General features: G+C 42.7%; 1 protein-coding gene and 1 pseudogene across 3 annotated transcripts in view; one reads left to right on the forward strand and one right to left on the reverse strand.

Moving 5' to 3' along the window:
- Positions 1–1,616: 1,616 nt before the first annotated feature.
- UBE2E1 (ubiquitin conjugating enzyme E2 E1) overlaps positions 1,617–25,610 on the forward strand; it is an 80,900-nt gene continuing 56,906 nt past the window's right edge. The window contains exons 1-3 of one of the 3 annotated variants that reach the window (XM_032860964.1): positions 1,617–1,791; positions 2,914–3,098; positions 7,137–7,187. In XM_032860964.1, coding sequence (XP_032716855.1) covers positions 2,947–3,098; positions 7,137–7,187 — 203 coding nt within the window. In that variant the 5' untranslated portion in view covers positions 1,617–1,791; positions 2,914–2,946. The remainder of the gene's footprint in view (positions 1,792–2,913; positions 3,099–7,136; positions 7,188–25,610) is intronic. The other 2 variants (XM_032860965.1, XM_032860966.1) reach the window with 2 other exon arrangements.
- Positions 17,876–18,657, reverse strand: LOC116869658 (annotated as a pseudogene).

Below are 25,610 nucleotides of genomic sequence, written 5' to 3' on the forward strand. Positions count from 1 at the left end.
TGGGCTTGGTCCAAGGACACTGGCATCATGGCCTGAGCCAGAAGCAGCCACTTAACCACCTGAGCCACCCAGGCGCCCTACAACCTGGTTTTAGAGAGATTTTTTTTGGTGGTTGTTTTCAAATAACATAGAGCAGAGAATGTCATTTAAAAATATATGTATGCTCCATCAGGACTCCTGAAACCAAATGCTATGTGTGGAGGTCTTTCAAAATTTCTATGCATTTGAGTGACTGAGGGATAGCTCTGTCTGATGGTAGGAGGCTGGAGGCTGATATGATGACCTATAAAGTTTTTTTCCACTTCTTGATTCTTGGCAATTCCCAGTAGATACAGGTTTCCTGCTAAGGATTAAGAAGCATGCCCAATTACTTTCTCAGTCCTGATAAAGTTGGAGTTTCAATGTTGAAGGCTAAAAGGGTTTCAGGTGGGTGGTAAGAATGCTTGTTTTCCTGCTTAGCGGATTTGCCATAAGCTTTATACCTGTTGTGTTGCTCTATGGTAACTGAAGCCACTGTTGCCATGAAAAAGGATGGCAATTTGAACGAGATAATTTAGAGTGCCCATGGAAATCTCTCACCGGCTCCTTAATGTACCAGACCCTATATATGTGACATTGCACATATATCTTCAGTTTCCTTCAACTGAAATGATAAGTGAGAAACTAAATCATAATTTGATGCATTCATCTTTTTTTTTTGGTAAAAGTGCTACACAGGGAACAATTCATAAGAATTACTGAGTGATTATTCTAAAAATATTATTTGAATAGCATTTATATTATTGTTGAAGCAGGTTCCAGAGTCCCAAAACTTTTGATCTAATTTTCAAAATCCAACTTTCTATTTAAAGTAAACGGACACCAAAAATTCTAAATCCAGTCTAATTCAGTAGCAAAGGGTTCTTTTCCCAGTGATTTCTCACAATTTGTAAGGCTGATACACGTTGGTTTTACCTGTCACGAATCCTTTGTATCACTTTTACAACACACCACCACTTTTTATGAAAAGTGACTCAAAGAATCTAAAATTGTAAAATTGCACGTGCCTGAGCAGAAAACTCCAACTTTGAGATTTTTCTCCCAGGCGTGCCTAAACCGACCTCTGCTCTTAGCAGGTAAATTGCCAGAGGGTGAAGCCAGTGTCAGCTCAAAGGGAAACCCTGTTGTGGGATTTCTTTTTTCCCCTTAAACTGATCACTTTTTAGGGGGAGTTTCCACTGCATTCTCTGGTCCAAAGTCCTTCCCACCAAATTACTACCTTCCCCACCAATTTGTCCCCCCCCTTTCCAAAAGCCCTTATTGGAAAGAACTTCCTCTCGTGACCGCCCTATTCCATACAGTTCCTATCGCTCCCAGCGCCCCCCATCTCGGAACGGCTTGCCCTCTCCAGCCCAGGATCCAGGTCCCCAAACCACTTGAGAGAAAATTCCCACCCCTCGCCCCTTCTCTGGCGTCCCGCGGCGGCGCTGGGGTGGGGGAGTGGGTGGGGAGGGGGGAGGGTATCCCGGGGTCCCCTGTGTCCTCCTCGCGCCCCCCCGGAGGTGTGCAGGGGGAGGGGAGCGCGGGTGGGTGGGACCGGGCCGGGTGGGGGAGGGGTGAGGGCGAAGAGGAGGAGGAGGAGGAGTGTGTGTGCGAGCGTGTGTGGCTGGGGGAAGCCATTGCCTGTTTAATAGTTGCTGTTGCTGCACTTCCGCTTCTCTCCCAGCGAGAGAGAGACACGAGTGGCCAGGCCCAGCCGCAGCCGCAGCAGCAGCCGCCGCGGCGGCACGGAGGAGCCAGACACAAAGAGAGGTACGGGGATCCCCCCCGCCGCCCGCCGCCCCCCGGCCGCGTCGCCGGGCCTCGGGGACACCCCTCGCCGCCTCCCCCGACCCGCGCCTCCCGGACCGCCCGGCACGGGGCTGAGGGGGGGCGGAGAGGGGCCGAGGAGCCCCAGGGGTCCGGGGCCCGCCCGCGGGGGATGGGTAGGGACCCCGGGCCGCGTGGGGTGCGGGGGCCGCCCGCGTCGGGGATGGGGGGCATTGTGGCTCGAACTGTCAGCGCTGCCCCGGGAGCCCCCCACTGGCCGCTGAGGGGGTCGGGAGCGGGGGAGGGGGAGGCGGGGGAGCCCCGTTTACCCCCGGGCGGGGGCCCGCGGGGATTAACCCCTCCGGGGCGGAAGGGCTCATTGTTATTCCTCCGCTGTGGAGGCCGAGCCCCCCCCTCGCCCCACCCCCACTAGGGGTGGCTGTCGGGCGTGTGCTCGGGACCCCCGCCCCAGCCGCGCAGCCCTGGCCGGGCGGCCAAGCCACAGGCCTGCGGGGAGAGGCGTCGGGGCGCGGCGCTGGGGGGGCCTCGGGCCTCGTCGCCCCTACCCCCCCCGCCGGCCTCTCCCTTCCCCCACCCGGGCACCCGCTCCCCGCCTCCGTCCCCCCGTTTCGGCTTCCTCTCTTACTCCTCTCCTCCCCTTCTCTCTTCCCGACCTCGCCAAACTCCACTCCTGGCCCCCGCTGTCTCGCCCTGATCAGTGGCCCCCCGCGACCCCCGGAAAGCCCACTGAAACAGCCCCGAGGCCAGCACACCGCCGGGACCTTCTCTCCTTGCCCCGCCGAGGCGCTCGGCGCCCCCACCCTGCCTTCAGCCTGCTTGGCTTCTCCCCTCCCTGCCCCGAGGGGAGCCCCGGGGGGCGCGGGAGGGGCCTCTCGCTGAGCTCGTTCTGGTTTTCCCACCGCGTCCCCCACTTGGGGCCAAAAATAAACAAGCCGCGTCGGATTTGCTAAAGCCTTAATGGGCCTGAAGACTTGGAAAAGCGAGTGGAGGGCGGTGGGCGGCCGGGTGCACCCCTGGCCAAAGCCCTTCTGACAGCACCCGAGTTCCTTATTTACACTGACTGCACGGTCTGTGTGTTTCTGTTTTGTTTCTCTCCCCCGGCAGGGGCTGTTTGCGGGGTGGGGTGGGGGGTTCGCTATGTCGGATGACGATTCGAGGGCCAGCACGAGCTCCTCCTCATCTTCGTCCTCCAACCAGCAAACCGAGAAAGAAGCAAACACCCCCAAGAAGAAGGAGAGTAAAGTCAGCATGAGCAAAAACTCCAAACTCCTCTCTACCAGCGCCAAGAGGTACCGTACTCCACCCCCAACCTCTTAGGCTTCCTATTTTCCGAACTGCCTCTTGCTGCTTCATTTGGTCTGCCTCCCAATGAGGGGTAGCTTGAATGCTCCTCATGGTTTGCGTGCTGTTAAAAATGAAAAAATGGGCCGTGGAAGCTTTAATTATTTTACTCTATTGCTTCTGGTTTTTCCCTTTTAATAGTTACCCACGTGCAGCTGTTGCGGCTTGCCTCTCTCATTTCTTGCTAAAGTTTGTAAGAATCCTCATTACTTTTATTAGTGACCCCCAAATCTGATTTCGAATTACTTGTCCTATTAATCACTAGCTTGTCACCCTTCCCAAGGCTGTCATCCCACTTAATTACTAATACCTGTCCAGACAACTCTATCAGAATGAATTTGGTTACCGTCTTGCTTTCTCTTCACCTGTTGCACTGTGATCTTTTTTGAGTGGAGCTTTCTCCGCAAACTGCATAAGGAATAACTCCTGTTAGTGGGGTAAAAAATTTAATAGGTGAAAACAGGTGTTTTCAGATGGAACTTAAAGAGATTCTTCTGATTTGGAGAGTTGAGGCAAATGAATTGATAAATGATGTAAAATGGGTATTGAGAAAAAGATTCTCTTTTTCTCTTTAAAAACTTCAATTTTGCCAAATTAAAGGGAGACTCACTTTTTTCATGATACATCCTCTCATATGCTGTAAAAATTTTTCTTTTCCCAAGCTGAATTTAAGCAGTGGTTCTTTTTTCTTGACTATTTTCCTCTTAGTTTCTGAAAGAACCTATTTTTTTTTACCTCAGGCATCCTTCAGTAATATTCTCTGATCTCCATGACCCTTAAAATAATCTATAGCAGATTCCGGGGAAACCCCGCACCCTTTCATAAATCCTGCTGCTCTCAGGTGGACAGTCATTAAACTTTAAGGTGGCAAACCAGGAAGACAGTAAGGAATACAAATGGTGGGTTAAATAGGGGTATCTTTTTTAAAGGAACGTAAAATAAAACAGAATGTGAGTCTTTAGTTTCCACTGAGTAGTGAGCCCGGAACTCAGAGTCAAAGTTTGTTCTGTAATTTTTCCAGAAATTTGAAAATTTGGTAAAGTGCTTTGGTGACCTAACCATGGGGGGAATGAAGGAGAGATGTTCGCTTGTTTTAAAGAACATAGAGGTTTAGAGTTAAATGGCAAGATACCTTAGCAAGATTCTACTTATTTTTGGAGAGGTGGTTTGATGGCACCTTGGCTTCCCAGGAATCCAAACTGGCCCTCATTGATTAGTCCAGAACCTGCCATCTCCCCTGCTCACATTGGATAGGGCTTTCCTTAATCTCCCCAGCTCCCTACCCCTCACTACCCTGACCTGCAGTACCTGTGCCCCCTGATCCATGCTGGGACAGCTTTGGGGCTGACCTGAGTAAGGCAGGATATTTGCTTCAGATTATTAGTGTTTTTTGTGTACCAGGATATCACTGGCGCACATGAATATATTTGGGGGTAAAAGCACAGGTGTCGAATATAAAATAGTCTTCCTTTGTGCCAGCAAATTACTGAGGGAGATTTTTCATTACACACAGTTTGTCCATTTATGCTAAGGAAGTTTAAAAACTTACTTGAAAATTCCTGGGAAAGAGATTAGTAGGTGTACAAAAAATGAAAGGTGGGAAGCTACAAGGGGTAATTTTATGTATAAAGTTAACATCAGTTTTTGCTCCTTGAATATCTTGTGGAAAGAGTGGCTCTTAGTGTTAAAGCAGAGCTAAGGTTAATAGTGAAGGCAAAAAATGGGAGAGGGGCAGCGTATCCTGGAAAGAATAAGGGGGAAATTAATGTTAGTGGGACCCTATTAAAGCTGCTCTGTGAAATACGTTGACTTGGAAGCTGAGAGTTGCTGTAGACTTGGAAAGGGCCCATATACCGGGAAACAATAAAAAAGCCTGAATTGGTAGACATAAGGTTACTTAACTGCATATTCGAAAGTGGTTTTGTTTGTAGTCCATGGGTAGATGAAAAGCTCCCATTGAGAGTGGTCTGGACAAGAATTATTCCGTGAAACGTGTGTATGAGTTACTCGTACAAATCTTTTGTCAGTATTGACAAATTTTGTCAGTTAGTTGTAGAGATGAAGTGGTTAAAACTGGTAGTATACTTTTTAGGTATTAAAGAAGTAGCCACCTTTTCAGTAAATATAGTAGAGGTTGAATTTGCAAGAAGTGAAGTCAATATGTATTTTTATACAAGTTGTGCTCAGGTGGAGGATATTTTTGCCTATGTACATAGGTCTTAAGGTATAGTCATTCTAACATGCACATAAAGAATCAGGAAACCAGGATTCCAAACTTTTAGTCCAACATAGTATTGAGTCAAACAGCCCGGGTGTTTGGGAATGTCTCAAAACTGAAACGCTTATTGGTAGCAAAAGAATTTAGCAAGACACAGATAAGTAGATGTCTGTAAAGGCTGTGATCAAACCGCTTTCTAAAGCTCACCAGATTTGTAGGGGGCAGGAAGTGTCCTCCAATAGGAAGGTCTAAAGAACTTCCCTAATAACCACCCTTAATTTCTCTTTACTTACACATGGAGAAAACAATGCCTTCTAAAACCTACTGCCCATTGCATCTACCCAGCCTATCTTCCCACCCTCAGAGAACCTTTGGAAAGAGAAAAGCAACCATTGTGATTCTGATTGCCTTTAGACTGTGTGTGTGTTTAGTTTTTTACTACCGTTCTACCTCTGTGATATTTTTTTTAAGTTGTACCGTAGCCCTTTGGGATTTTATGTGATAGGAGCAAGAAAGGTTATAAAAATAGAAGGCACCATTTAGTAGATGTCACAGGCTTAAAGGTCTCAAACTTTGTCTTATTAATTGATGCTCTAAGCGCCTAGGTAAGCAGAAGACAAAGGCCAGGGCTTGGTGTGAACTGCTTGGTGGCGTCGGCCTAGGAGTGGGGGAGGGGCTCTTTGTGAAGTCGTGGGTTGGTGCGAAGATAGAAAATGGGCCGGGGGCCGTGGTGGGGGGTTATTGTCCCGGGTTCTCTGTCCATGCTGAGATGGAGAAGGAAGGGAGCAGATCTTAGAGAATTTAGAGGATATCCAGGAAAAAGCAGGTCCGGAAAGGGGGGGGTGGCTAGAGTGCGAGCGCTGTGCGGGACGGAGGCTGGGTGCACCTGTGCGGGCCGGCTGCTAGTGTCCGGTCTCGCTGGAGGGGCGGGCGGGAGTGTTGGCGCCGAGGGGTCCGCGCGCGGCGTGAGGGCTGGAGGTCCAAGGGCGCGGTGGGGGCGAGTGGGGGAGTCGCTGTGCGTCCTGGCGGGGGCTCTCGCCACCCTTGGTCCGCAACTTCTCCCGCGGGTCTGGCGTGCGCCTCCCGAGTTGTCGGGCGCGCGCGGGCTGGGGACGGGGAGCCCGGGCAGCCGAGCTGGGGCTCGGCCTTGCGGCCTGCGCTGTGCCGGCACCCCGCGACGCGGGGCAGGTCAGTCAGGACCCGAGGGGCCTCGCGGGGAGCGGCCATGTTGGCTTCGTCACTGAGGACGCGGGACGGCCTGGGGAGGGCGCCCTGCCGAGGCGGCGGGGAGGGCATCCGAGGTGCCGGGAGTGGGGGGTGACGCGGGCGGAGATTGGGGGCGCACCCTTCCCACCCACGCGGCGGCTTGGGTTTCTCCGTCCAGGGAAGACGTGCAGCGCAGAAGTGAATGTGTCCCGGCACATTCTAATGCAACTTAGGAAACGAGTCCAAAGCGAAGCTTTACAATGATTTCCTAAATGGAAAACCCCGAGAAACACAACTGCCTCAGTGTGCGAGGCAAGACTGGAACCGAAACATTTTAGATAACAGCAGAAGACCCCGGACCGCCAGCTCACTGCCGGTGGGAAAGAAGTTTTTTCCTAAACTATGGGCCTGAAGCTTTTGATGTGTAGTTTCCTTCTCCCTCAGTAGAACCCAGTTATCATGGCAGGCAGTTAGGGTTATCTGCCAGACCTATGCGTTACCGGTGGGAGGCTACCAACGCCTTCATGTTTCTTGTGTTTCTCTCTCACTTCCCTGACTCCAGGATTCAGAAGGAACTGGCAGACATCACTTTAGACCCTCCACCTAATTGCAGGTGAGCTTCCTTTCACAATTTTTTCTTTTTAAAATTCTTCTTTTTCTTGGGGATTTTCTTTTTGTTATTAAAAAACTTCTTTTATTTCATGAATTATTTTGATGCTAACATCAAGTAACAGCTGAAATTGATTAACCTGGGAGTAATGTTTTGATGAGCCTCTCACAGTTTCAGTGTTAATGCTGAAGAGAAGTAATGAATTTATCTGGCGTGGACCCTTTCACATACATAAAACAGAACTGTGAAATGAATTTAAGGGTGTACACTTGGTCTAATCGTGGACCTTGGATATGTCATTAGGGATTATGTAAAACCTTTTTAGATACTCAGGTACGTTTTGGTTTAGAAAATTGCTTTGCCATCTTAATCTGTTATTCCAGCTCTCCGTTAAGCTAATAGATCATAGAGTTAAATCACAACAGATTCTCAAGCTTATTTCATTGTATGTGTAAATTCTGTGTTGGACTTTGGCAGATCAATTCAGGACATAATTTGTGACTTTGATAAAAAGGTTTCTTAAATTTTATAGATTTAAGCTCTTCCATGGGGTATTTTTTTATTTTTTCTCAAAATTGCTTTGCATTGTATACATATGTGTGTTTCGGTTTCAAAGCAATTTGATTCCAGCTTTGTGGAGCATTTGCCAATCACTTTATTTTATTTAGAATAATTGTTTTGCTGCTGTTGAGGTAAAAGACTTGGATTTTATTAAGTCAACAGTGAAGTGAGGAAGGAATTAATGTGTTGTAATAGGCCATTTATTTAAGGGAGATTAATTCAAATCTGTTACTCCCCTAATTTAAAAATTAGGTGTAAAACGTTTAACCTAATTCTCAGTTCTCAGGGTTAGCATTGAAATGGGATGCCACATATCAGAAGTGTTCTCAACTTAAGTCAGTAGGAGAAAATATTCAGTGGCTGTGCACAGAATTTAAAACAAGCATGTGGAAATAATTCAAGTTGAAAAACTAAAATGAAATATTTTGTTTATTAACACTGAACTTTCTAAAGTATGGTTAATGGGTTAAATGGAAACTTTAATATTGCCATTTGGGTTACATATGTTCTTACTGTTGGTCAGGTGTGGGCTTTTCTTTGGTAAAATTTTGTCCTGTTTTCTAAGGAAAGTTGTTTTGAATTTGAAATGCTCTTAAATTATGGTTTGTAACTGAACCACTTAATTTCTTAAGGATTTCTCTCATGGCTTTTAACAATCTTTATACTAATGAGAAAGTGGAGAAATAGGCAAGGGTTAGGGCTGTGACATTTTACTTTTTTATTTTAGTGGAATCATTGTTCAGATAGAAGCCTATAGCTTCTTCCCTTGGCTGTGTTGAATCCTTGGGCATTCCCCATGGTAGGTGCATGCTGTGTAGTTATTGCCCCTGTTTGGTATCATGTCTCTTCCAATGTGCTTCTTGTGAGTTCAGACTTAAGCTGATGAAATTACAAAGTTTTTAAAGCATCTTTCAAAACTAAGAACACTGATCAAAACCTAATGGTTTTCTTGCAAATATGTGCAATCAGCTTTAAAATTATAAGCACTTTGAAGGTTTTCATGGGATTAATAATTTTTAAAAAATGGGAAAAGTACACTTAGTTTCACAGCATTTGAGTTGAATTCATGTGTGAGAGATTTGTGCTGCTGAACATGTAGAACTTTTATTTATGGGAAACCCTCTTAATTACCCCTTCAAGATAAAACCTGTGAATGTTAGGGGTGCTCTGGTGAAGCACCAAACTGGATGGGTATTGGATGGTTGGTGTGGGGAGACAAACTGCGACATACTTAAACATTTCGAAAAAAAAAAAATTCTTGAATTTGGGAGAAGACGCTAGGTATCTTTAATTTGCAAAGAATATATTATGGTGAGTTTTAAGAATAAAGACTGCTTTATTTTCTGAAAACATTTTTTCAGCATGACTTCTTAGGTGATATGAATTACAGTTTCTATTTTGTGTTGACTTACTAGTGTTACTGACTGAATGTCATATAGTAGTCCCAATATTTAGCTACCTTAAATAAATATGGTTTTGTGTTTTTGTGTTGGTACCTTTTGGGATTCAGTTATTAAACGTTTTAATGTACATTATTTGAGATAGAAGAGGATAATTTGGGGATACTTTTGAAGTTAAAAATGTATGAATTAAATGACATTGAATGCATTCATGTTTATTTTTAGTAAATCTGATGTTACTTAGCATGAGAGCGCCATAGCTTGGTCCTTCTGAAATTGTAATTTCATCAACTATGAATTCTGTTTTGAATGAGTTAAACAATTGACTTTAAATTAACCTATCTTATGTATTAATCCTTTGTAGGACTGCCTTTTTTCAATCAGTATTCAGCCTGTAGTTTTAAATTTAACCGTGTTACTTTATTAAAATACAGCAGTTGGCACAAAGTAACCTTTCAATACACAGTTGATTATTGCAGATCAGTGGAAGAATTGCTTCTCTTGAAGGTGCATTGCTTGCATTCCAGTAATTTTCACACTTTACTTGGCAAACTTCAAAGTTACTGAACTTAAACTTGTGTGAAATGCAGTTGCTAAATATGTTATAATGTGTGAGCGAGCACATAAAGTTAAATCCTGTGTTGAATATTGTGTTGAGTAGATTTTTTTTTAAGAATGGAGTGCAGGGGCGCCTGGGTGGCTCAGTGGGTTAAGTCCCTGCCTTCAGCTCAGGTCATGATCTCAGGGTCCTGGGATCCAGAACCCCACATGGCGGGGGTGGGGGGGGAATCTCTGTTCAGCGGGGAGCCTGCTTCCCGCCCCCCACCCCGCCACCTGCCCCTCTGCCTACTTTTGATCCCCCCCTCTCTTTAAATTTAAAAAAAAAAAAAAAAAAAAAAAGAACAGAGTGCAGATTATAGTCAGTGACCAGTCAGAAGTTTTTTAAGTGAATATTTAAAAATTTTTCTATATTACCACATCAAATTCTTTGGTATCTGTTTGGTTCTGTGTATGTATGCAGATGAAGTAATAGTCTCCCCACTCATGTACTAGGTATGCATTTGGTTAGTTTTTTCCTTGCATTTTGGCTGTTTGGGGAAAAAAATACTGTCTTAACTACTGTAATAATTTCCTCAAGCATGCTCTATCCTGGATTGTAAAATTATGCCTTTTATTTAACTTTTTAAAAGTTTTTATTTAAATAAAATGATGCCTTTTAGATAGCTGATGAACTCTGGGCCACTAGAGTCAGTTGTGTACCTGTTATTTATAGTCTAGGGCTCAAGCTTTTCTGAATTGTCTAGTTATAGCTATATAACCAATCTGTAGACATGTTTCTATAGATAGTATGTCTGTATGTAATAAATGATATTTTCCCAAGTCCTTTAAATTCAGAATTTGCGTAAGGAAATACTAGTATTTTGAGTAAACTATTTATATAGCAACTTGAAACCTAAAAATTCAAATTTTTTAGAGCTCTTTTAGGATAAAATGTCTTTGAGAAGTCATTAAATGTTTCAAGCAAGGTGGAGAATAGTAAAAAATTCTTGTTTTATATGACTTTACTATATTTGATAATTATTTTTGTGTTTCTTAAATATGTAAACGCTACTAAGTAAATGTGTTTGGTTTTTCTGGGAGAACTATAGAATCAGATATAGTTGGTTTTAAAGTTTTACAGATAAATCTTTTTTTTTTTTTTAAAGATTTATTTATTTGAGAGAGAGCGAGTGTGTATACAAGCATGACGGGGAGGGGTGCAACTAGGGAGAGAATCTCAAGCAGACTCCTTTCTGAGCGCAGACCTGGACATGGGCTCATCCTACCACCCCAAGATCATGACCTGAGCCAGAATGATACCGAGAGTTGGATGCTCAGTCAACTGAGTCACCCAGGTGCCCCAGCTAAATCTTTTTAATTATCTTTTTAAAGATAATTTAAAGGCTAAAGTGAAGAGCATTTTAAAAATGTAATGGATTTGTTGAAGAAGTTAAATTTTTTTTAACCTTCTTCTCATTTACTGAAAGGGCCAACTATCTGACTTGCCTATCACATAGTATTGTAAAAATTCAAATGCGATTAGAGTTGCTCATTTAGCTCCTTTTAATTGCTCATTTTTAATTTTTATTTATTTTTTTTTTCTGCAGCACTTTATTTGTGAACAAAGACAGTTTTATTTCTTTTTTCCTAATCTGGGGATGGGTGTTAAAATTCTTCCTCACTCATAATATGAAGCCTAATTGCTCATTTCTTAAATGAGCAATTGCTTGTATTTTATTTGCTTGTATTTTATTTTATTTTTTTTTTAAAGATTTTATTTATTTATTTGACACAGGGAGAGAGATCACAAGGAGGCAGAGAGGCAGCCAGAGAGGTGTGTGGGGGGGGTGTGATTCAGGCTCCCTACTGAGCAGAGAGCCCGATGCCAGGCTCTATCCCAGGACCCTGAGATCATGACCTGAGCCAAAGGCAGAGGGTCAACCCACTGAGCCACCCAGGCACCCCTATTGCTTGTATTTTAAATAGTCTTAAGCCATTATACAATAATTGGAGTGAATGCTTTTGAAAACTTGAGATGTAGAAGTTGCGCTGTAAAAGGTGAAAAATCCCCCTCATGATCTCTTCTGACCTGCTCCTTTGCAGAGATGCTCCTAAATTTGGAGCTATTGCACTTTATGTATATCCTTCTAGATAGTTTCTGTGAATGTACATTTTTGTATTTTTCTGGTTTTATAAAATCTGGAATTAGTGGTAGTAATAATGAGATGTTAATTTAGAAATCCCAGGCTGCTAAACTTGAAAGGAAAAGAGGCCTTTTCCTTGGAATAGTAAAGGCCTATACATCTTGTCCAAATTTAGCTTGCTTTCAATGGTTGTTTGGGTATAAGAAATGGGTTCAACAGAAGTCCTTTACAAAATCCTGTATCTCACCTGAAAAAAACCCTTTTTGTTTTTCATTCATCTGATGTTACTAAATGCATTAAAGATAAAAATGTGACTTCAACATCTGAACAGTGTTCAGTTTCATAATAATTTTCATTTGGACAGTTACCAGTGCAGTGTGTTTGCCTTTATGTGCGCAGAGACAATGTTGAAAAACAGCGAGAACCAGGAGACTGGAGTGTCAATGCAATCAAAGCCCCCAAACGAGGGTCAAGTTCGTGGAAATTAGATCATCATCTAGGGCCTGAGTGGGTAGGAAGGAAGGAAATCTATCCAGAATTGAATTGCTTACTAAATAAGTAGGAACTCTTGTGACTGTTCTGTTTACTAAAAGACCATGTGTCTGGATTATAAAACTATACTACTATTGTTCCTCAGAAAGCTAAACAGAATTACCATATGACCCAGCAGTTACACTCCTAGGTATATACCCGAAAGGATTGAAAACAGGGAGTTGAACAGATTCTTGTCAGTGTTCATAATAGCCCCAAAGAGGAAACAACCCAAGTATCCATCAAAAAATGATTGAATAAACAAAATGTGGTATTTACAGTGGAATATTATTTAGCCATGAAAGGGAATGAAGTTCTGATATATGCTACAATGCGACTGAATCTTCAAGAATGTTAACTTAAGTAAAATAAGCCAGATACAGAAGGACAAATATTGTGATTCTAGTTGCATGAAATACCTGGAATAGGTAAATCCATAGAGGCAGAGTATTAGAGGTTTTCAGGGTTAGGGAGAGGGCAGAATGGGGGAGTTATTTCTTAATGGGTATAGTTTCTGTTTGGGGTGATTAAAATTTTGGAAATATTGGTGATGGTTATACAACATTTGAATGTCATCAAATTTCACACTTAAAAATGGTAAAAATGGCAAATTTTACCACACAAAAAAAGAGGAAAACCTCTATACCATTGTTGTTGCTTTTTAAAGATTTTTTTTTTTTTTTTTTAAATCTCAGAGAGAGAGAGCTCTTGAGCACACAAGTGAGGGGAGGCCAGAGGGGTAGGGAGAAGCGGGCTCCCAGATGAGCTGGGAGCCTGTTCGGGACTAGATCCCAGGACCTGGATACCTGGACCTGAACTAAAGACAGATGCTTAGCTGACTGAGCCACCCAGGCACCCCACATTGTTTAAATGTTAGCAGTATTTTGAGGAAAGATGCTTATAGCTTACAAGGCCGCATATTACAATCTTTATGGATTACTGCACAGGATACTAATATTATATTCTTGTCACCAACCTTGAGTGCTGTTACATATGAAAACTGATGACCTTGAAGGAGTTCATTGTCTAGTAAGGGTGGTAAGAAATGCATGTATGGTTCTTGAGTAGTACTTGGAAACATGAGTATTATTTGGAAGGTAATGAGTGCACATTACATGTTATGAAGGTTCAGAGCAGTGAGAGATTGCTTGGCCTGGGTGTGAGGACTAGTGTCTGGAGCACTCAGATAAAACTTCCTGGAGGAGATGAGAAGTGGAGTGGGAAGAGCAAGAGACATCTTTGTAGTAGAGGAAAGGCCGAGAGGGCACTATTAGGTAAGAGTGAATAAACCTATGGCCAGAGTGGGAGGATAACCAGTAAGAGATAAAGGTTGTGCTCTTCAGTGTCAGGCTTTGAATTTCATTATATAGTTATTGGGAATCATTGAAACGCTTTTGGGCTGGATGTCTAATCCATTTAGAACTGAGTATCTGGATAGAGACAAAGCGAGGGTTGAGTGGAGTTTGGGGGGAAGCAGGAGACTGTAGAGCGCTGCATTCATCCAGGCGAGAGGCCAGGTGGGCCTGGGGGCAGGTGACAGCCATCAAAGTGGAGAGGAGAGAATGGGAAAGCAGTGGAGTCTAGAGAACTTGGCCACTGATTTAGAGATGTAGGACTTGAAATTTTAGACTTGAAAGGACTTGGGTTCTTTGGGTATTGGGGAAGATGGTGGTGCCATTAAAAGAAGTCAGTAAGGCAGGAAGAGGAACTAGTTTGAGGGAGCAGAGGGATTACAGATAATTCCTCTTTCCAAGGTCTAATTTGTATGGTTTGTTGACCATATAGAGCGCTTAACATATTGTTGTCATGTAGTAGGCGCTCAGTAATATTTGTAGTTCCTTTTTTTTTTTTTTTTTGAGGGAGACAGCAAGCAAGCATACGTGTTTTGGGGGGGGTGGTACAGAGGGAAAGGAGAAGCAGATAACCGGCTGAGCCAGGGAGCCGGAGTGGCTCCATCCCAGGACCCTGAGATCATGACCTGAGCTGAAATCAGACGCTTAACCAACTTAAATGATTTTACATTTAAGTTTATTGTTGTTAATCAGTCATTGAACTCTGACATCTACCTAATCTAATTTTAGATTAGTTTAGACAAATGGATTATAAACGCCTTAAAAGGCAGGGACCATGGCTTTTCTCCTTGATTTTGATCCTACATGTTTCCCCCACCCAACTTTTTTATTTTGTAGAATTTCAGAGCTACAGAAAAGTTGAAATGATGTGCATCCTTCACTCTATCAACTATTAAAACTTCACCATATACAATATATATCTTCAAGGAATTGCTGTATGCCCATGGCTTTTTTCTTTTTTTTTTCTTTAAACTCTATTTATTTATTATTTGATAAAGAGAGAGTGTGAGCGTGCGCGCGCCCCCGTGCAATCCAGCACAGGCAAGAGGAGCTGCAGAGGGAGAGGGAGAAGAAACTCCCTGCTGAGACCAATGTGGAGCTTGTTCCCAAGACCCTGGGATAATGACCTGAGCCCAAGGCAGATGCTTAACTGACTGAGTCACTCTCTCTTATCTCTGTATGTTTATTTTGTGGGACCATTTGACAGTGTTTACAGGCATCATGGCACATCTGTGTGTTTAGGGTACATGCATTGAATCTGAAGTGGGCTGGCAGGGATGCTGAGGCTGGACCTGGCTTTGCGGGGGAGGTACACATTAGGTTTAAAAGTTTGGGTGGTCGTTGAAGTACTCCTAATCGCCAAGGGGAGGAGGTGAATTGAGAACTGTGCTCTGAGGGGTGTCTACACAAGGATAGGGAGATAACGACCCGGACAGAGGCAAAGTAGGAGGAGAGCTGCAGGCCTTAACGGGAGGTCAAGGAAATTTTTTCATTGGCCTTTAAAGTGTAGAATTAAGAGTGCTCTGTAGGCTGAGAGGAAGAAGCAAGTAGGAAAAAAAGTGAAAATGAGAGGGAGGGAGTTACTGTAATGTTTTTAAAACACAATTTTAAAGAAGGTGATAGAATATGGAACTGAGGTCCTAAGCGGAGAGCGTATATTTAGAAAGGCTGGAAGCCTGAATTTTATGATGGAGTGACAGTTTCAAAAGAATTGGAAGCATTTTTTGTCCTTGAGTAATACTCCAGTTACTTGTATAGAACAAAAAGAAGCAGCATATGTCCCCAGTGCTATTTGGTTTTTTCTTTCTGGGTAGATTTTAAGTTCCTTGAGAGCAGGGATGTCTTTGCCATCCGTACCTTGTCCAAGAAAGAGAAGATAAACAATACAGATTTGTTAAATTAAAACACAGACACAAAAACCTAATTTGAGTCTGATGGCTTAATGGAATGTCTTCATTACCCTCTTTGGAAAATAATGGAAAGAGCTGGGGAAATTGCTGTCACATTTTACAGCTGTCTGTTGCTGGCAGTCTTTCTGACTTGGCATCCAAACAATTTTGGCAATTTTCACCTTCTCGGAATCACAGAGGAGCTCTGGACTGCAGTGTGATACAAAAGACGGGATCAGTGCTTTGGGCTAGATTGAGAAGATGTATAAAGAAAATACCAGTACCTTTGGTTACCATCTTTTGACTTGATAAGATTACTGTTTGCTGACAAGCATGGGTTTAGGAGTGCTAAGTAAATTGGACTTCCTAGCAATGTTCCCCCAAATCCTAAAGCTATTCCAGATAGTCAGTTATGTTATAGATGCTGGCACCTGCCTGAGACATCTGACACATTCCCAGTCATCAGTGGAGTGAAACAGGGTTTCATAATAAGCCCATTCTTATTCAGCCTCTCTTATGCAGCCATGCTGTAAAGTGAAACAAAAGACCTAGTAACTGGTGTCAGAATATGCCTCTAATCCTCTGGGAAACTTCCTACTCTGTAGGCTAAGAAGCTCATCAGAGCTCTTTGCTGGAACATTGTAATCCAGGAATTGCTGTATGCTCATGGCTTTTTTTCTTGAAACCTCTACGCACGTGATTATGGATTGCTTTGTAGAGTCCGTGCTGCACTGCATAGGCGATAAACCTGTGGAAGGCCAAGGTAGTGTTTCAGCCCAGTCAGCAAAGTCCTAGGAAGCCAACGGTTTTCATATGCAGAATGTAATTGAAAGTTGTCGCTGGGTTTTGTTACCTGGGGCAGCATACTGTTCACTAATATGTCAATTAACAAAGTAGTTAAAAACTGAATTCTCTCTGCTTCTAAAGAACCTGATTATGACAAAGGGCAAGGCCAGGCCAAAATAAAGGGACTGTATTATCAAGCTCTTAAATAGCAGTTAACATTGCGTTCGCCACGGATGTCACATCTGACTTGATTCTAGTACTGAGTTGTGTCAGTATTAAATTTTGAGTATAAATAATTAATGGAGAGTCACAGTAGGGTCTGCTAGTGTTGAAATGATGATCATTATGTGTAATACCAGGACATTGGTTGTTTGTATCTATTTAAATAGAGGAAAATTGATGTGGGATGGATCCTAATTAATTCTTTAAAAAGAGGCATAGAAGCACATTTTCAAATAGCAATAGATAGAGCAGCTTGGAAGGATTTTACTTAGAAAAAAGTTTTAGAGGCACCTGGGTGGCTCAGTTGGTTAGACATCTGACTTCTGCTCTGGTCATGATCTCAGAGTCCTAGGATTGAGCCCCTTGATGGGCTCAGTGCTCAGCAGGCAGTCTGTTTCTCCTTCTTCCTCCCCCCATCCATGTACAGACACATGTGTGCACCCATGCTCGCTCGCTCTCTCTAATAATTAACATCTTTTAAAAAGAAAAAAGGTTTTAGACTATAGTTCAGAAAGGTTGTACAAGAGTGACAAAAGCATAAGTAAATTAGATTATATTCATTTAAAATATGAGAGTCCTCTGTGTGTTACTCAGGTGACTAAAACAGATCCGGCCTCTGGATTGTGGAACTTGAATTTTATTTTATTTAATTAAATTTTTTTAAACATTTTTATTTATTTATTTGACAGATCACAAGTAGGCAGAGAGGCAGGCGCAGAGAGAGGGGGAAGCAGGCTCCCCGCTGAGCCAAGAGCGAGATGTGGGGCTTGATCCCAGGACCCTGAGATCATGACCTGAGCTGAAGGCAGAGGCTTTAATCCACTGAGCCACCCAGTCACCCCTATTTACTTATTTTTAAATCACTTTTTTAACATACAAGAAATACATGAGACACAAAGCCCAAGAAAGTGCTCACTCCCTGAGTTGGCAGTTTAGGAAGAGTTGTTGACAATGAGCCTTTCCAGTCTCGCAGGGAAAGACAGGGTTGAGAGGTCACAGTATCACAGGGCCCCTCGTGAACTCAGCACTGGGGCCACTTGCGGCCTAATTCTCTACCAAGTTTGGAAAGTACTGATTTTCCTTAACCTGGTCCTAGTCCTGCTCCCACACTCAGCTTCCAGTTTTCAGAAGTCATCCAGTTCCCAGAATGTCTGCTTCCTTTAGCTCCCTAGCATTTTCACTCAGGGGAGAAGAAGGCCACTTACCCTGTCATGGTGTCAGGATGGTGGGGGGAGAGCTCCCTAGTACCTTGCCATTTACTTACCGTCCATCTGTTGTGCTTAGAACCTGAAGATCGGGGGAGTCTCAGGTTCCCTTAAGGGCTTGTTCGAGCCCTGGCTATTTATGGGGGTTTCTGAGGGCTGTCCTGCTTCCTTCTTGGAGAACACCTGCTTAGAGAGGAGGGAAAACTAGGTACCCAGAGCGTGTCCATTGCAGAAGAGGAAGTTGCCTCTGCCTCTAAGGGCAGAACAGGCTCTCAGGAAGATTTGATTTGGGGCCTTTGGTCTCAAATACTTCATTCAGGTGTTTAACCAGTGGGCTTGGGAGGTTCTCTGCTGCTGGTTTTCATAGGTGTCCGTGCAATACCAAGGGTAGAAGAGTGGGGGTCTGAGTTTTGGATGTGATTAGGACCTTCCAGCTGCTCCCATGCTGGTAGGTTTGGCTGTGGAGTGCTCTCCACTGGGATGGGAGTGTGCAGAACGACGGTGTTAGGTAAATGGGAGTTCCACCACTTGGGCCAGAAGTTTGTGCAGTGGAGGCTGTGCTGGAGTGACTGGGGTGCTTTTGGCTGAGCCCATTTCAACCAGGAGGAATCAGGTGGAGCAAGGGTGCAGCCCGGGGAAGGGAGAAGGTGCCTGGCTCCAGTTCCTCTTTTGGGTGCACAGCAGCTCGAGCTTCAACTCCCTACGTTGAGTTTCAAACCTCCCTGAAACTTGAATTCTAGTAGACAATACAGACAGTAACCAGGTGGAAGGTTAGGTATCTACAAATCGTGTCAGCTAGTAAGAGAGAAATTAACAGTGCATTGATGGAGAGTAATTGGGGTAGGGAAGTTACTTGGAGAAGGCTTAAAAAGACATTTAGGCAAAGACCTGCCAGAGGAGAAGAAAGGAGAAAAACCTTGTTCGAAGTACAAAAAGAACATCCCAGATTGAGGGAAGCACAGACCTGGAGGCCATGAGGTGGGGGAGTAGTACCATGTGAGGTGGAATCATGTAAACCAAGGTAGAGTTTGGATTTCATTCTAAGAACAGTGGAAAGCCATTCAAGGTTTTAAAGCAAGGAGGTGACATTATTTCAATAGTGATTAAAAAGTCTTTTCCTGCCTTCCTTGCTATGTGGCAGATAGCTGGGAGGAAGGCACGAGTGGAAGAACAAAGATCAGAAAGGAGGGTATTGCTCTATTCCAAGCCACTGGTGATGGCAGTTAGGATTAAGATGGTGGCAGTGGAGATGGGGTTAGAACACCTGTATCTGTTGATGGATTGGATGTGGGAGGTGAGAAAAAGGACCAAGAATGACTCCAAGTTTCTGTGGTCTTAACAATTAGGTAGACAATGGTCATGTTTTACTGATGGGAACAAGACTGGAATAGGACCACTGTGTGTGTGTTTTTGGATGAAGGCAGCATAGAAAATGAGTCCTTTGTGGATATGTTTGGCTTTTTAAAAAAATTTTTATTATTTATTTATTTATTTAAAAGATTTTATTTATTTGCCAGAGATCACAAGTGGGCAGAGAGGCAGGCAGAGAGAGAGGGGGAAGCAGGCTCCCTGCTGAGTAGAGAGCCCGATGGAGGGCTCGATCCCAGGACCCTGAGATTATGACCTGAGCCGAAGGCAGAGGCTTTAACCCATTGAGCCACTCAGGAGCCCCTATTTTATTTATTTATTTATTTATTTATTTTATTTTATTTTATTTTATTTTATTTTTTTAAAGATTTTATTTATTTGCCAAAGAGAGAAAGAGCAAGCGAGTACACACAAGCAGGCAGAGAGGCAGGCAGAGGCAGTGAGAGAAGCAGGTTCCCTGCCGAGCAAGGAGCCTGATGCGGGACTTGATCCCAGGACCCTGGGATCATGACCCGAGCGGAAGGCAGTGGCTCAACCCACCGTGCCACCCAGGCGTCCCTATTTTTTAAAAAATATTTTATTAATTTATTTGACAGAGAGCACAAGTGGGGAGGGCAGCAGGCAGAAGGAGAGGAAGAAGCCGGCTCCCAGCTGAGCAAGGAGCCCCACACGGGGCTCAATGTCAGGATCCTGGGATTATGATCTGAATCAGAGGCACACAGTTAACCAGCTGAGCCACCCAGGCACTCCATGTTAGGCTTTAGATGGAGGCATCCAAATGAAGGTGGCAGATAGAAAGTAAAAGTTAGGTACAGGTGAATGGAGCTCAGGGGAGTGTTTTAGACTCAAGTTAATATTCATAAGCTTGAGATACATACACATTTGGGAGACGTCAATATACAGAGGCCCTTGTCTGAGGAAATCCCTCAAGCTCATCGAGAGAAGAAAGGTGGAATGAGAAGAGGGTCCAGGATGCAGACTTGAACCTCTAGTTTAGAGGTTGTATAGTCTGAGGGAGAAGCAAAGGGGACTGAGAGAGAGAAGGAAAATCAAGAGAGTAATGTCAGAAAGCAGCGAGTAGAAAGTGTTTTGAGGTAGAGTGGTCATGAGTGCTGAAATAACACTTTGAGGTCAGGAAAGATGAGCAAGTAATCCCTGGATTTTACAGATCTAATGTAGAAGAGGTGATGCAAAAGAGGGAATGATTTCAAGAAGGAAAAGATATTTGTGTTACTCTACTGAATTAGAAGATTACATGTGTTTATCCAGGGGAGGTGATTTAGTATTCTCAGATTTTTACACTTTTGGGCAGAACTTCTTAAAACATTGTATAGTTATTTTTCTTGGGGGTGTGTGTCTTTTTTAGTGGATTCTCAGATTCTCCCCACCCCCACTAGAAAAAAAATTGACTTCTGCTTTACAAGATTCAAGTGCTTTGTGATCTTTATGGTTGACATTGTAGTATGGATATCATATGTAAGTGCCAGGTTCACATATCACATCTTGATGAATCCCTCTACCGAGGCATATTTTATAAATACTGGAGAGTGGATAAATTGGAAAATCGGTAAATACCTGCTGCCATCCTTAAATTTTTTTACATGCTTTGATTTGCATTGATCTTTTTTACTTTTCACACTTGTGGTTGCATGAGAATGAGTGGATATGTGTGTTTACTTTTTTTTTTTTAATATTTTTGTTTATTTTACAGAGATCACAAGTAGGCAGAGAGGCAGGCAGAGAGCGGAGGAAGCAGGTTCCTCGCTGAGAGAGCCTGACGCGGGGCTCGATCCCAGGACCCCGGGATCATGACCTGAGCTGAAGGCAGAGGCTTTAACCCACTGAGCCACCCAGGCGCCCCTATGTGTTTACTTTTAATACAGTGTAGATTATCATATTCAATTTTTTTCATCCTTTTAAGATTGTCTATTACGTTTAAGCTTTACATTGAACTTACCTGGAGTTTAGTTTTGTTTTGTTTTTACCTGGAGTTCTTAAAGCATCATCATATAAGCATCATCTTTCTAATCATTTACCAGTCATATTTTATTGTTTCATATTAACCAGGTACTCTTGATCCTTGGTCCTGTGTAACATGATAATTAAGATTGTCACTTTTTCTGAGATTGGTCTTCTCAAGACACATACTTATAAATTACACACAGTAAGCCAGGGGACAGTAGGACAATTAGAGTCATTGTTGAATGTGGGTTAATAGTTTCATATAAGAAATGTCCCATGATGCAAACGCTTATCTTAATATTTCCCAGCAGAGCAGTATGTGTACGTAATAGCTTGTGTATAAAAAATTCAGGTGCCAGATTCCCATTCAAATTTGGATGTGGGGGACTTGTGGCATATGATGTGCAAACCTAAGTGGTCTAGGTCTGGTGTCTTTTTATCCACATCACTACAAAAGTTATCAATCGGGTACCTTTTAAAAAGATTTTATTTATTGAGAGAGAGAGAGAGAATGAGCACATAGAAGGGCAGAGGGAGAAGCAGACTGCCTGTGAAGCAGGATGACCTGAGCCAAAGACATGCTCAACCAACTGAGCCACCCAGGTGCCCTCAGTTGGGTACTTTACAACATTTTTAGTCTCAGAAACATGGTGTAGTTCATTGACATTAATTTTTTTTTCATTGACACCAATTTTGTTTAAACGTTTTAAAGGTTCTTTGGTTTAAGGTTGATGTTTTTCACATTTTCATATCATTATTAGAGGTTCTCTTCTAGTATGCCTTTATAGTAAATGAGTATTTAGAGGAGAAATTATTTATGGTATCTCTTATTCAAATAACCGACAGATTTCTAAATTAAAATTGATGACATAGAGACATGGTTTCTATTTGGGTTTTTAATTTTTTTTCTTGAATAAACAAATTGATTTAATAAAGGTTGATTATGTTTTATGGAACTCTTAGTATATCAGAACGTCCTGTGGAGTGTGGTCAAGTGCTATTCACTGCTAGGCAATACTAGATGTGAAAGTTGGCTAATAGCATATATAAAAGGAAGAGTTTATTTGCAGAGTTCAGTTTTGTTTTTTTATTCAGTTATTTAACATGTATTGGTTTCAGAGGAAGAGGTCAGAGATTCATCAGTCATTATATATCAGTGCTCATTATATCACATGCCCTCCTTAATGTCCATCACCCAGTTACCCCATCCCCCCCACCCCCCACCCATCAACTCCCAGTTTGTTTCCTATGATTAAGAGTCTCTTATGGTTTGTCTCCCTCTCTGATTTTGTCTTATATTATTTTTTTCTCTCTTCCCCTATAATCCTCTGTTGTTTCTTAAATTCCACATGTGAGTGAGACCATATAATTGTCTTTCTCTGATTGACTTATTTCACTTAGCATAATACCCTCTAGTTCATCCATGTTGTTGCAAATGGAAGATTTCTTTTTTTTTTTCTTTTTTTTTTTTTGAAGATTTCATTTATTTATTTGACAGAGATCACAAGCAGGCAGAGAGGCAGGCAGAGAAAGGAGGAAGCAGGCTTCCCGCTGAGCGGAGAGCCCGATGCGGGGCTCGATCCCAGGACCCTGGGATCATGACCTGAGCCGAAGGCAGAGGCTTTAACCCACTGAGCCACCCAGGCGCCCCTGGAAGATTTCATTTTTTATGGCTGTGTGTTATTCCATTATGGCAGGTTGTGTGCGTGCGTGTGCATGTGTGTGCACATTTTCCACATCTTCGTTACCCATTTGTCTGTCGAAGGACAGATAGTTTGGCTATTGTGGACATTGCTGCTATAAGCATTGGGGTTCAGGTGCCTCTTCGGATCACTACATTTGTATCTTTCGGGTAAACACCCAGTAGTGCAGTTGCTGGGTCGTGGATAGCTCTGTTTGCAACTTTTTGAGGAATCTCCATATGGTTTTCCAGGGGAGCTGCACCAGCTTGCATTCCCACCAACAGTGTAAGAGTGTTTACCTTTCTCTGTATCCTCACCCCCATCTGTTGTTTCCTGGCTTGTTAATTTCAGCCATTCTGACAGGTGTGAGGTGGTATCTCATTGTGGTTTTGATTTGTATTTCCCTGATGCCAAGTGATATGGAGCATTTTCTCATGTGTCTTTTGGCCATTTGTATAAGACATGGTTTTTATTTGTATAATATGAAGCTTTAGGCTCAGATCCTGGTGCTGGATATCACTGGGTGAAATGAAGGCAGCTGGATTGTGTTGCTTGGGTAGGTCAGTGACTCAGACTGTCTTACAAAGGGATACAGAGTTCTGGGAACATTGAGGGTAGAATAAAGAGATTTTCAAGATTGGGAGACACCCTTAAAGTTCAGAGTATTAGTTGGAATGACAAAAGTATTAGGCATTGCCAGAGGGAAGCAAATGATAACATGTAGAGCCACAAGTATTTGGCTCCATAGGAACTTTGCTCCCCAAATAACTTAAATTTCTCCTACTACACATAATCCTTCCTCCTCTATGGGAATACATCTCAGTTTTCCAAGGTAATTTATTGGAGTTGGCTTTATAAAATTTTACTTCGTAGTAGACTTTGCTAGAATACATTTATCCTAAAGAAAAAGAGATGTTGAATTGGTATACATCAAAGACACTAGAAGAAAACATTTGTTTTTATAACAAGCACCCAGGAGGATATTTTATAAACATGAAAGATAACTTTCCTCTAACCTAAGTATTTCAAAACAAATATATGTTAAGTGATTATAGTAATGTGTGAGCAGAGACTAGCAGTAAAGACAAAAGTATCAACTATTACCTAATAGTATATGATGCTTCTTTGGCCTTGGTCTTTTTTCTGAATAATTGTTTTTGTGGAAGTCTTCCGAACACAGAGCTTCAGTTTTCAGCAGACGGGTAGCCTCCCCAGAAGTTGTTAGTATTTTGAGATGCTTTCACATCTGAAGTGTTTATTACATAGTAAACATTGTCAGGTGATATGGACCAGCCCTAAAATAAACCATATGTTGAGGACACAATTCTTGTTAGAGCTGAAATTTGAAATTGATTTCTGTTCTGTTGGGCCATACTGCTAGATTCTGTGTAGATGCAGGGCTTTCTACTACTATTTTTAATATAGCTATCATACTTCTCTATATATTGGGAGGGGGTTTTGTATTGTCGTACCTGCAAGGTAAAACACATGATTGTGGGGGCACTTGGGTTGCTAAGTCAGCTAAGTGTTTGACTTGAACAGGTTCATGATCTCAGGGTTGTGGAATTGAATCCCATGTTGGTCTTTGCCTGGGCGTGGAGCCTGCCTAAGGTTCCTTCTCTGCCCCTCCCGCCCCCCAATAAAATAAAACACATGATTGTGAAAAAAAGTAAAAAGCTATTAGATCTTGGAGCCTGTGCCTGAGTGGCTCATTTGGTTGAGCATCCAACTCCTGATCTCAGCTCTTAATCTCAAGGTTGTGAGTTCAGGCCCTGAGTTGGGCTCCACGTTGGGCATAGAGTCTACTTAATAAAAAAAAAAAAAAAAGATCTTGGAGCCCAAATTAATATTTGTGGTAGAAATTTTGTAGCTGAAAGGACTGGCTGCTTCCTTCTCTGTACTCCTTTGTGTCCTAATTATTACGTGGTGTGTATTGATAAATGAGTTTTTATCCATTCTCCATTCTGTTGCCAGATGACTGCTGCATTCTTCTTTTTCCAGAGCCACTCCTGAAACCTTTCTACATGATTTTTTATTCCAGTCCAGCTCTCACTGCTTTCCAAAGATATACACTCCCCAGCCCTTTTAGTAAGCCCCTCCAATGCAGTCATCTTCAGTTCTGAAGCTTCCTTGATCTCTGGCAAGCCTCTATCTACTGTAGTGCATGGTTTGAGGGAGATAACATTTGCACATTGTCATTTAACCTGGAGGTGCATAAAAGAAATGCTATCTTGTTTTTTTTTAAGGGGCTAAGTCAAATCTCAGGATACCTAATGACATTACTGCAGGGTTAGTTTGCATTTTCCTTTCTGGTTGAAATCTGACAGTTCACTCTTGGATTTCTGGCTTTCTTACACCCTGGCTGCCCCCTCCCCGCACAGGATGAGACACTTAGGTGAAGTTTTCTCAGCAATTTCTTCTGGACATGCTCACTTAAGTTAAAAAAACAGTTTGTAGACACTTGACTTTTTGAGGGAAGAGATGCAAATTGTGTGCAACCAGACTATATATATGAATTGTTATTGGCCTAACTTTGAAGGTATGATTCATTCCCTAACAGGTATTTACCAGGCCTTCTAGAGTAGTAATTAGGTTCCTTGAATGAGTTTTTAAAATATGTAACTTAACTGAACGCACATCATTTGCATCATGAGAATTGTCTGTACTAATAACAGTTTTTTGTTTGTTTCAGTTAAATTTTAGTACTAGTTTTGCCAAGTGTATTGGGGCCTGGCAAGGTTATCAGTGACTCAGCTAAGGTGGGCGGGACAGTCTCCTCCTTGG

Source organism: Lontra canadensis, unplaced genomic scaffold (assembly GCF_010015895.1).
Source record: "Lontra canadensis isolate GAN:19392208 unplaced genomic scaffold, GSC_riverotter_1.0 scaffold20, whole genome shotgun sequence".
Lineage (NCBI taxonomy): Eukaryota > Metazoa > Chordata > Mammalia > Carnivora > Mustelidae > Lontra > Lontra canadensis.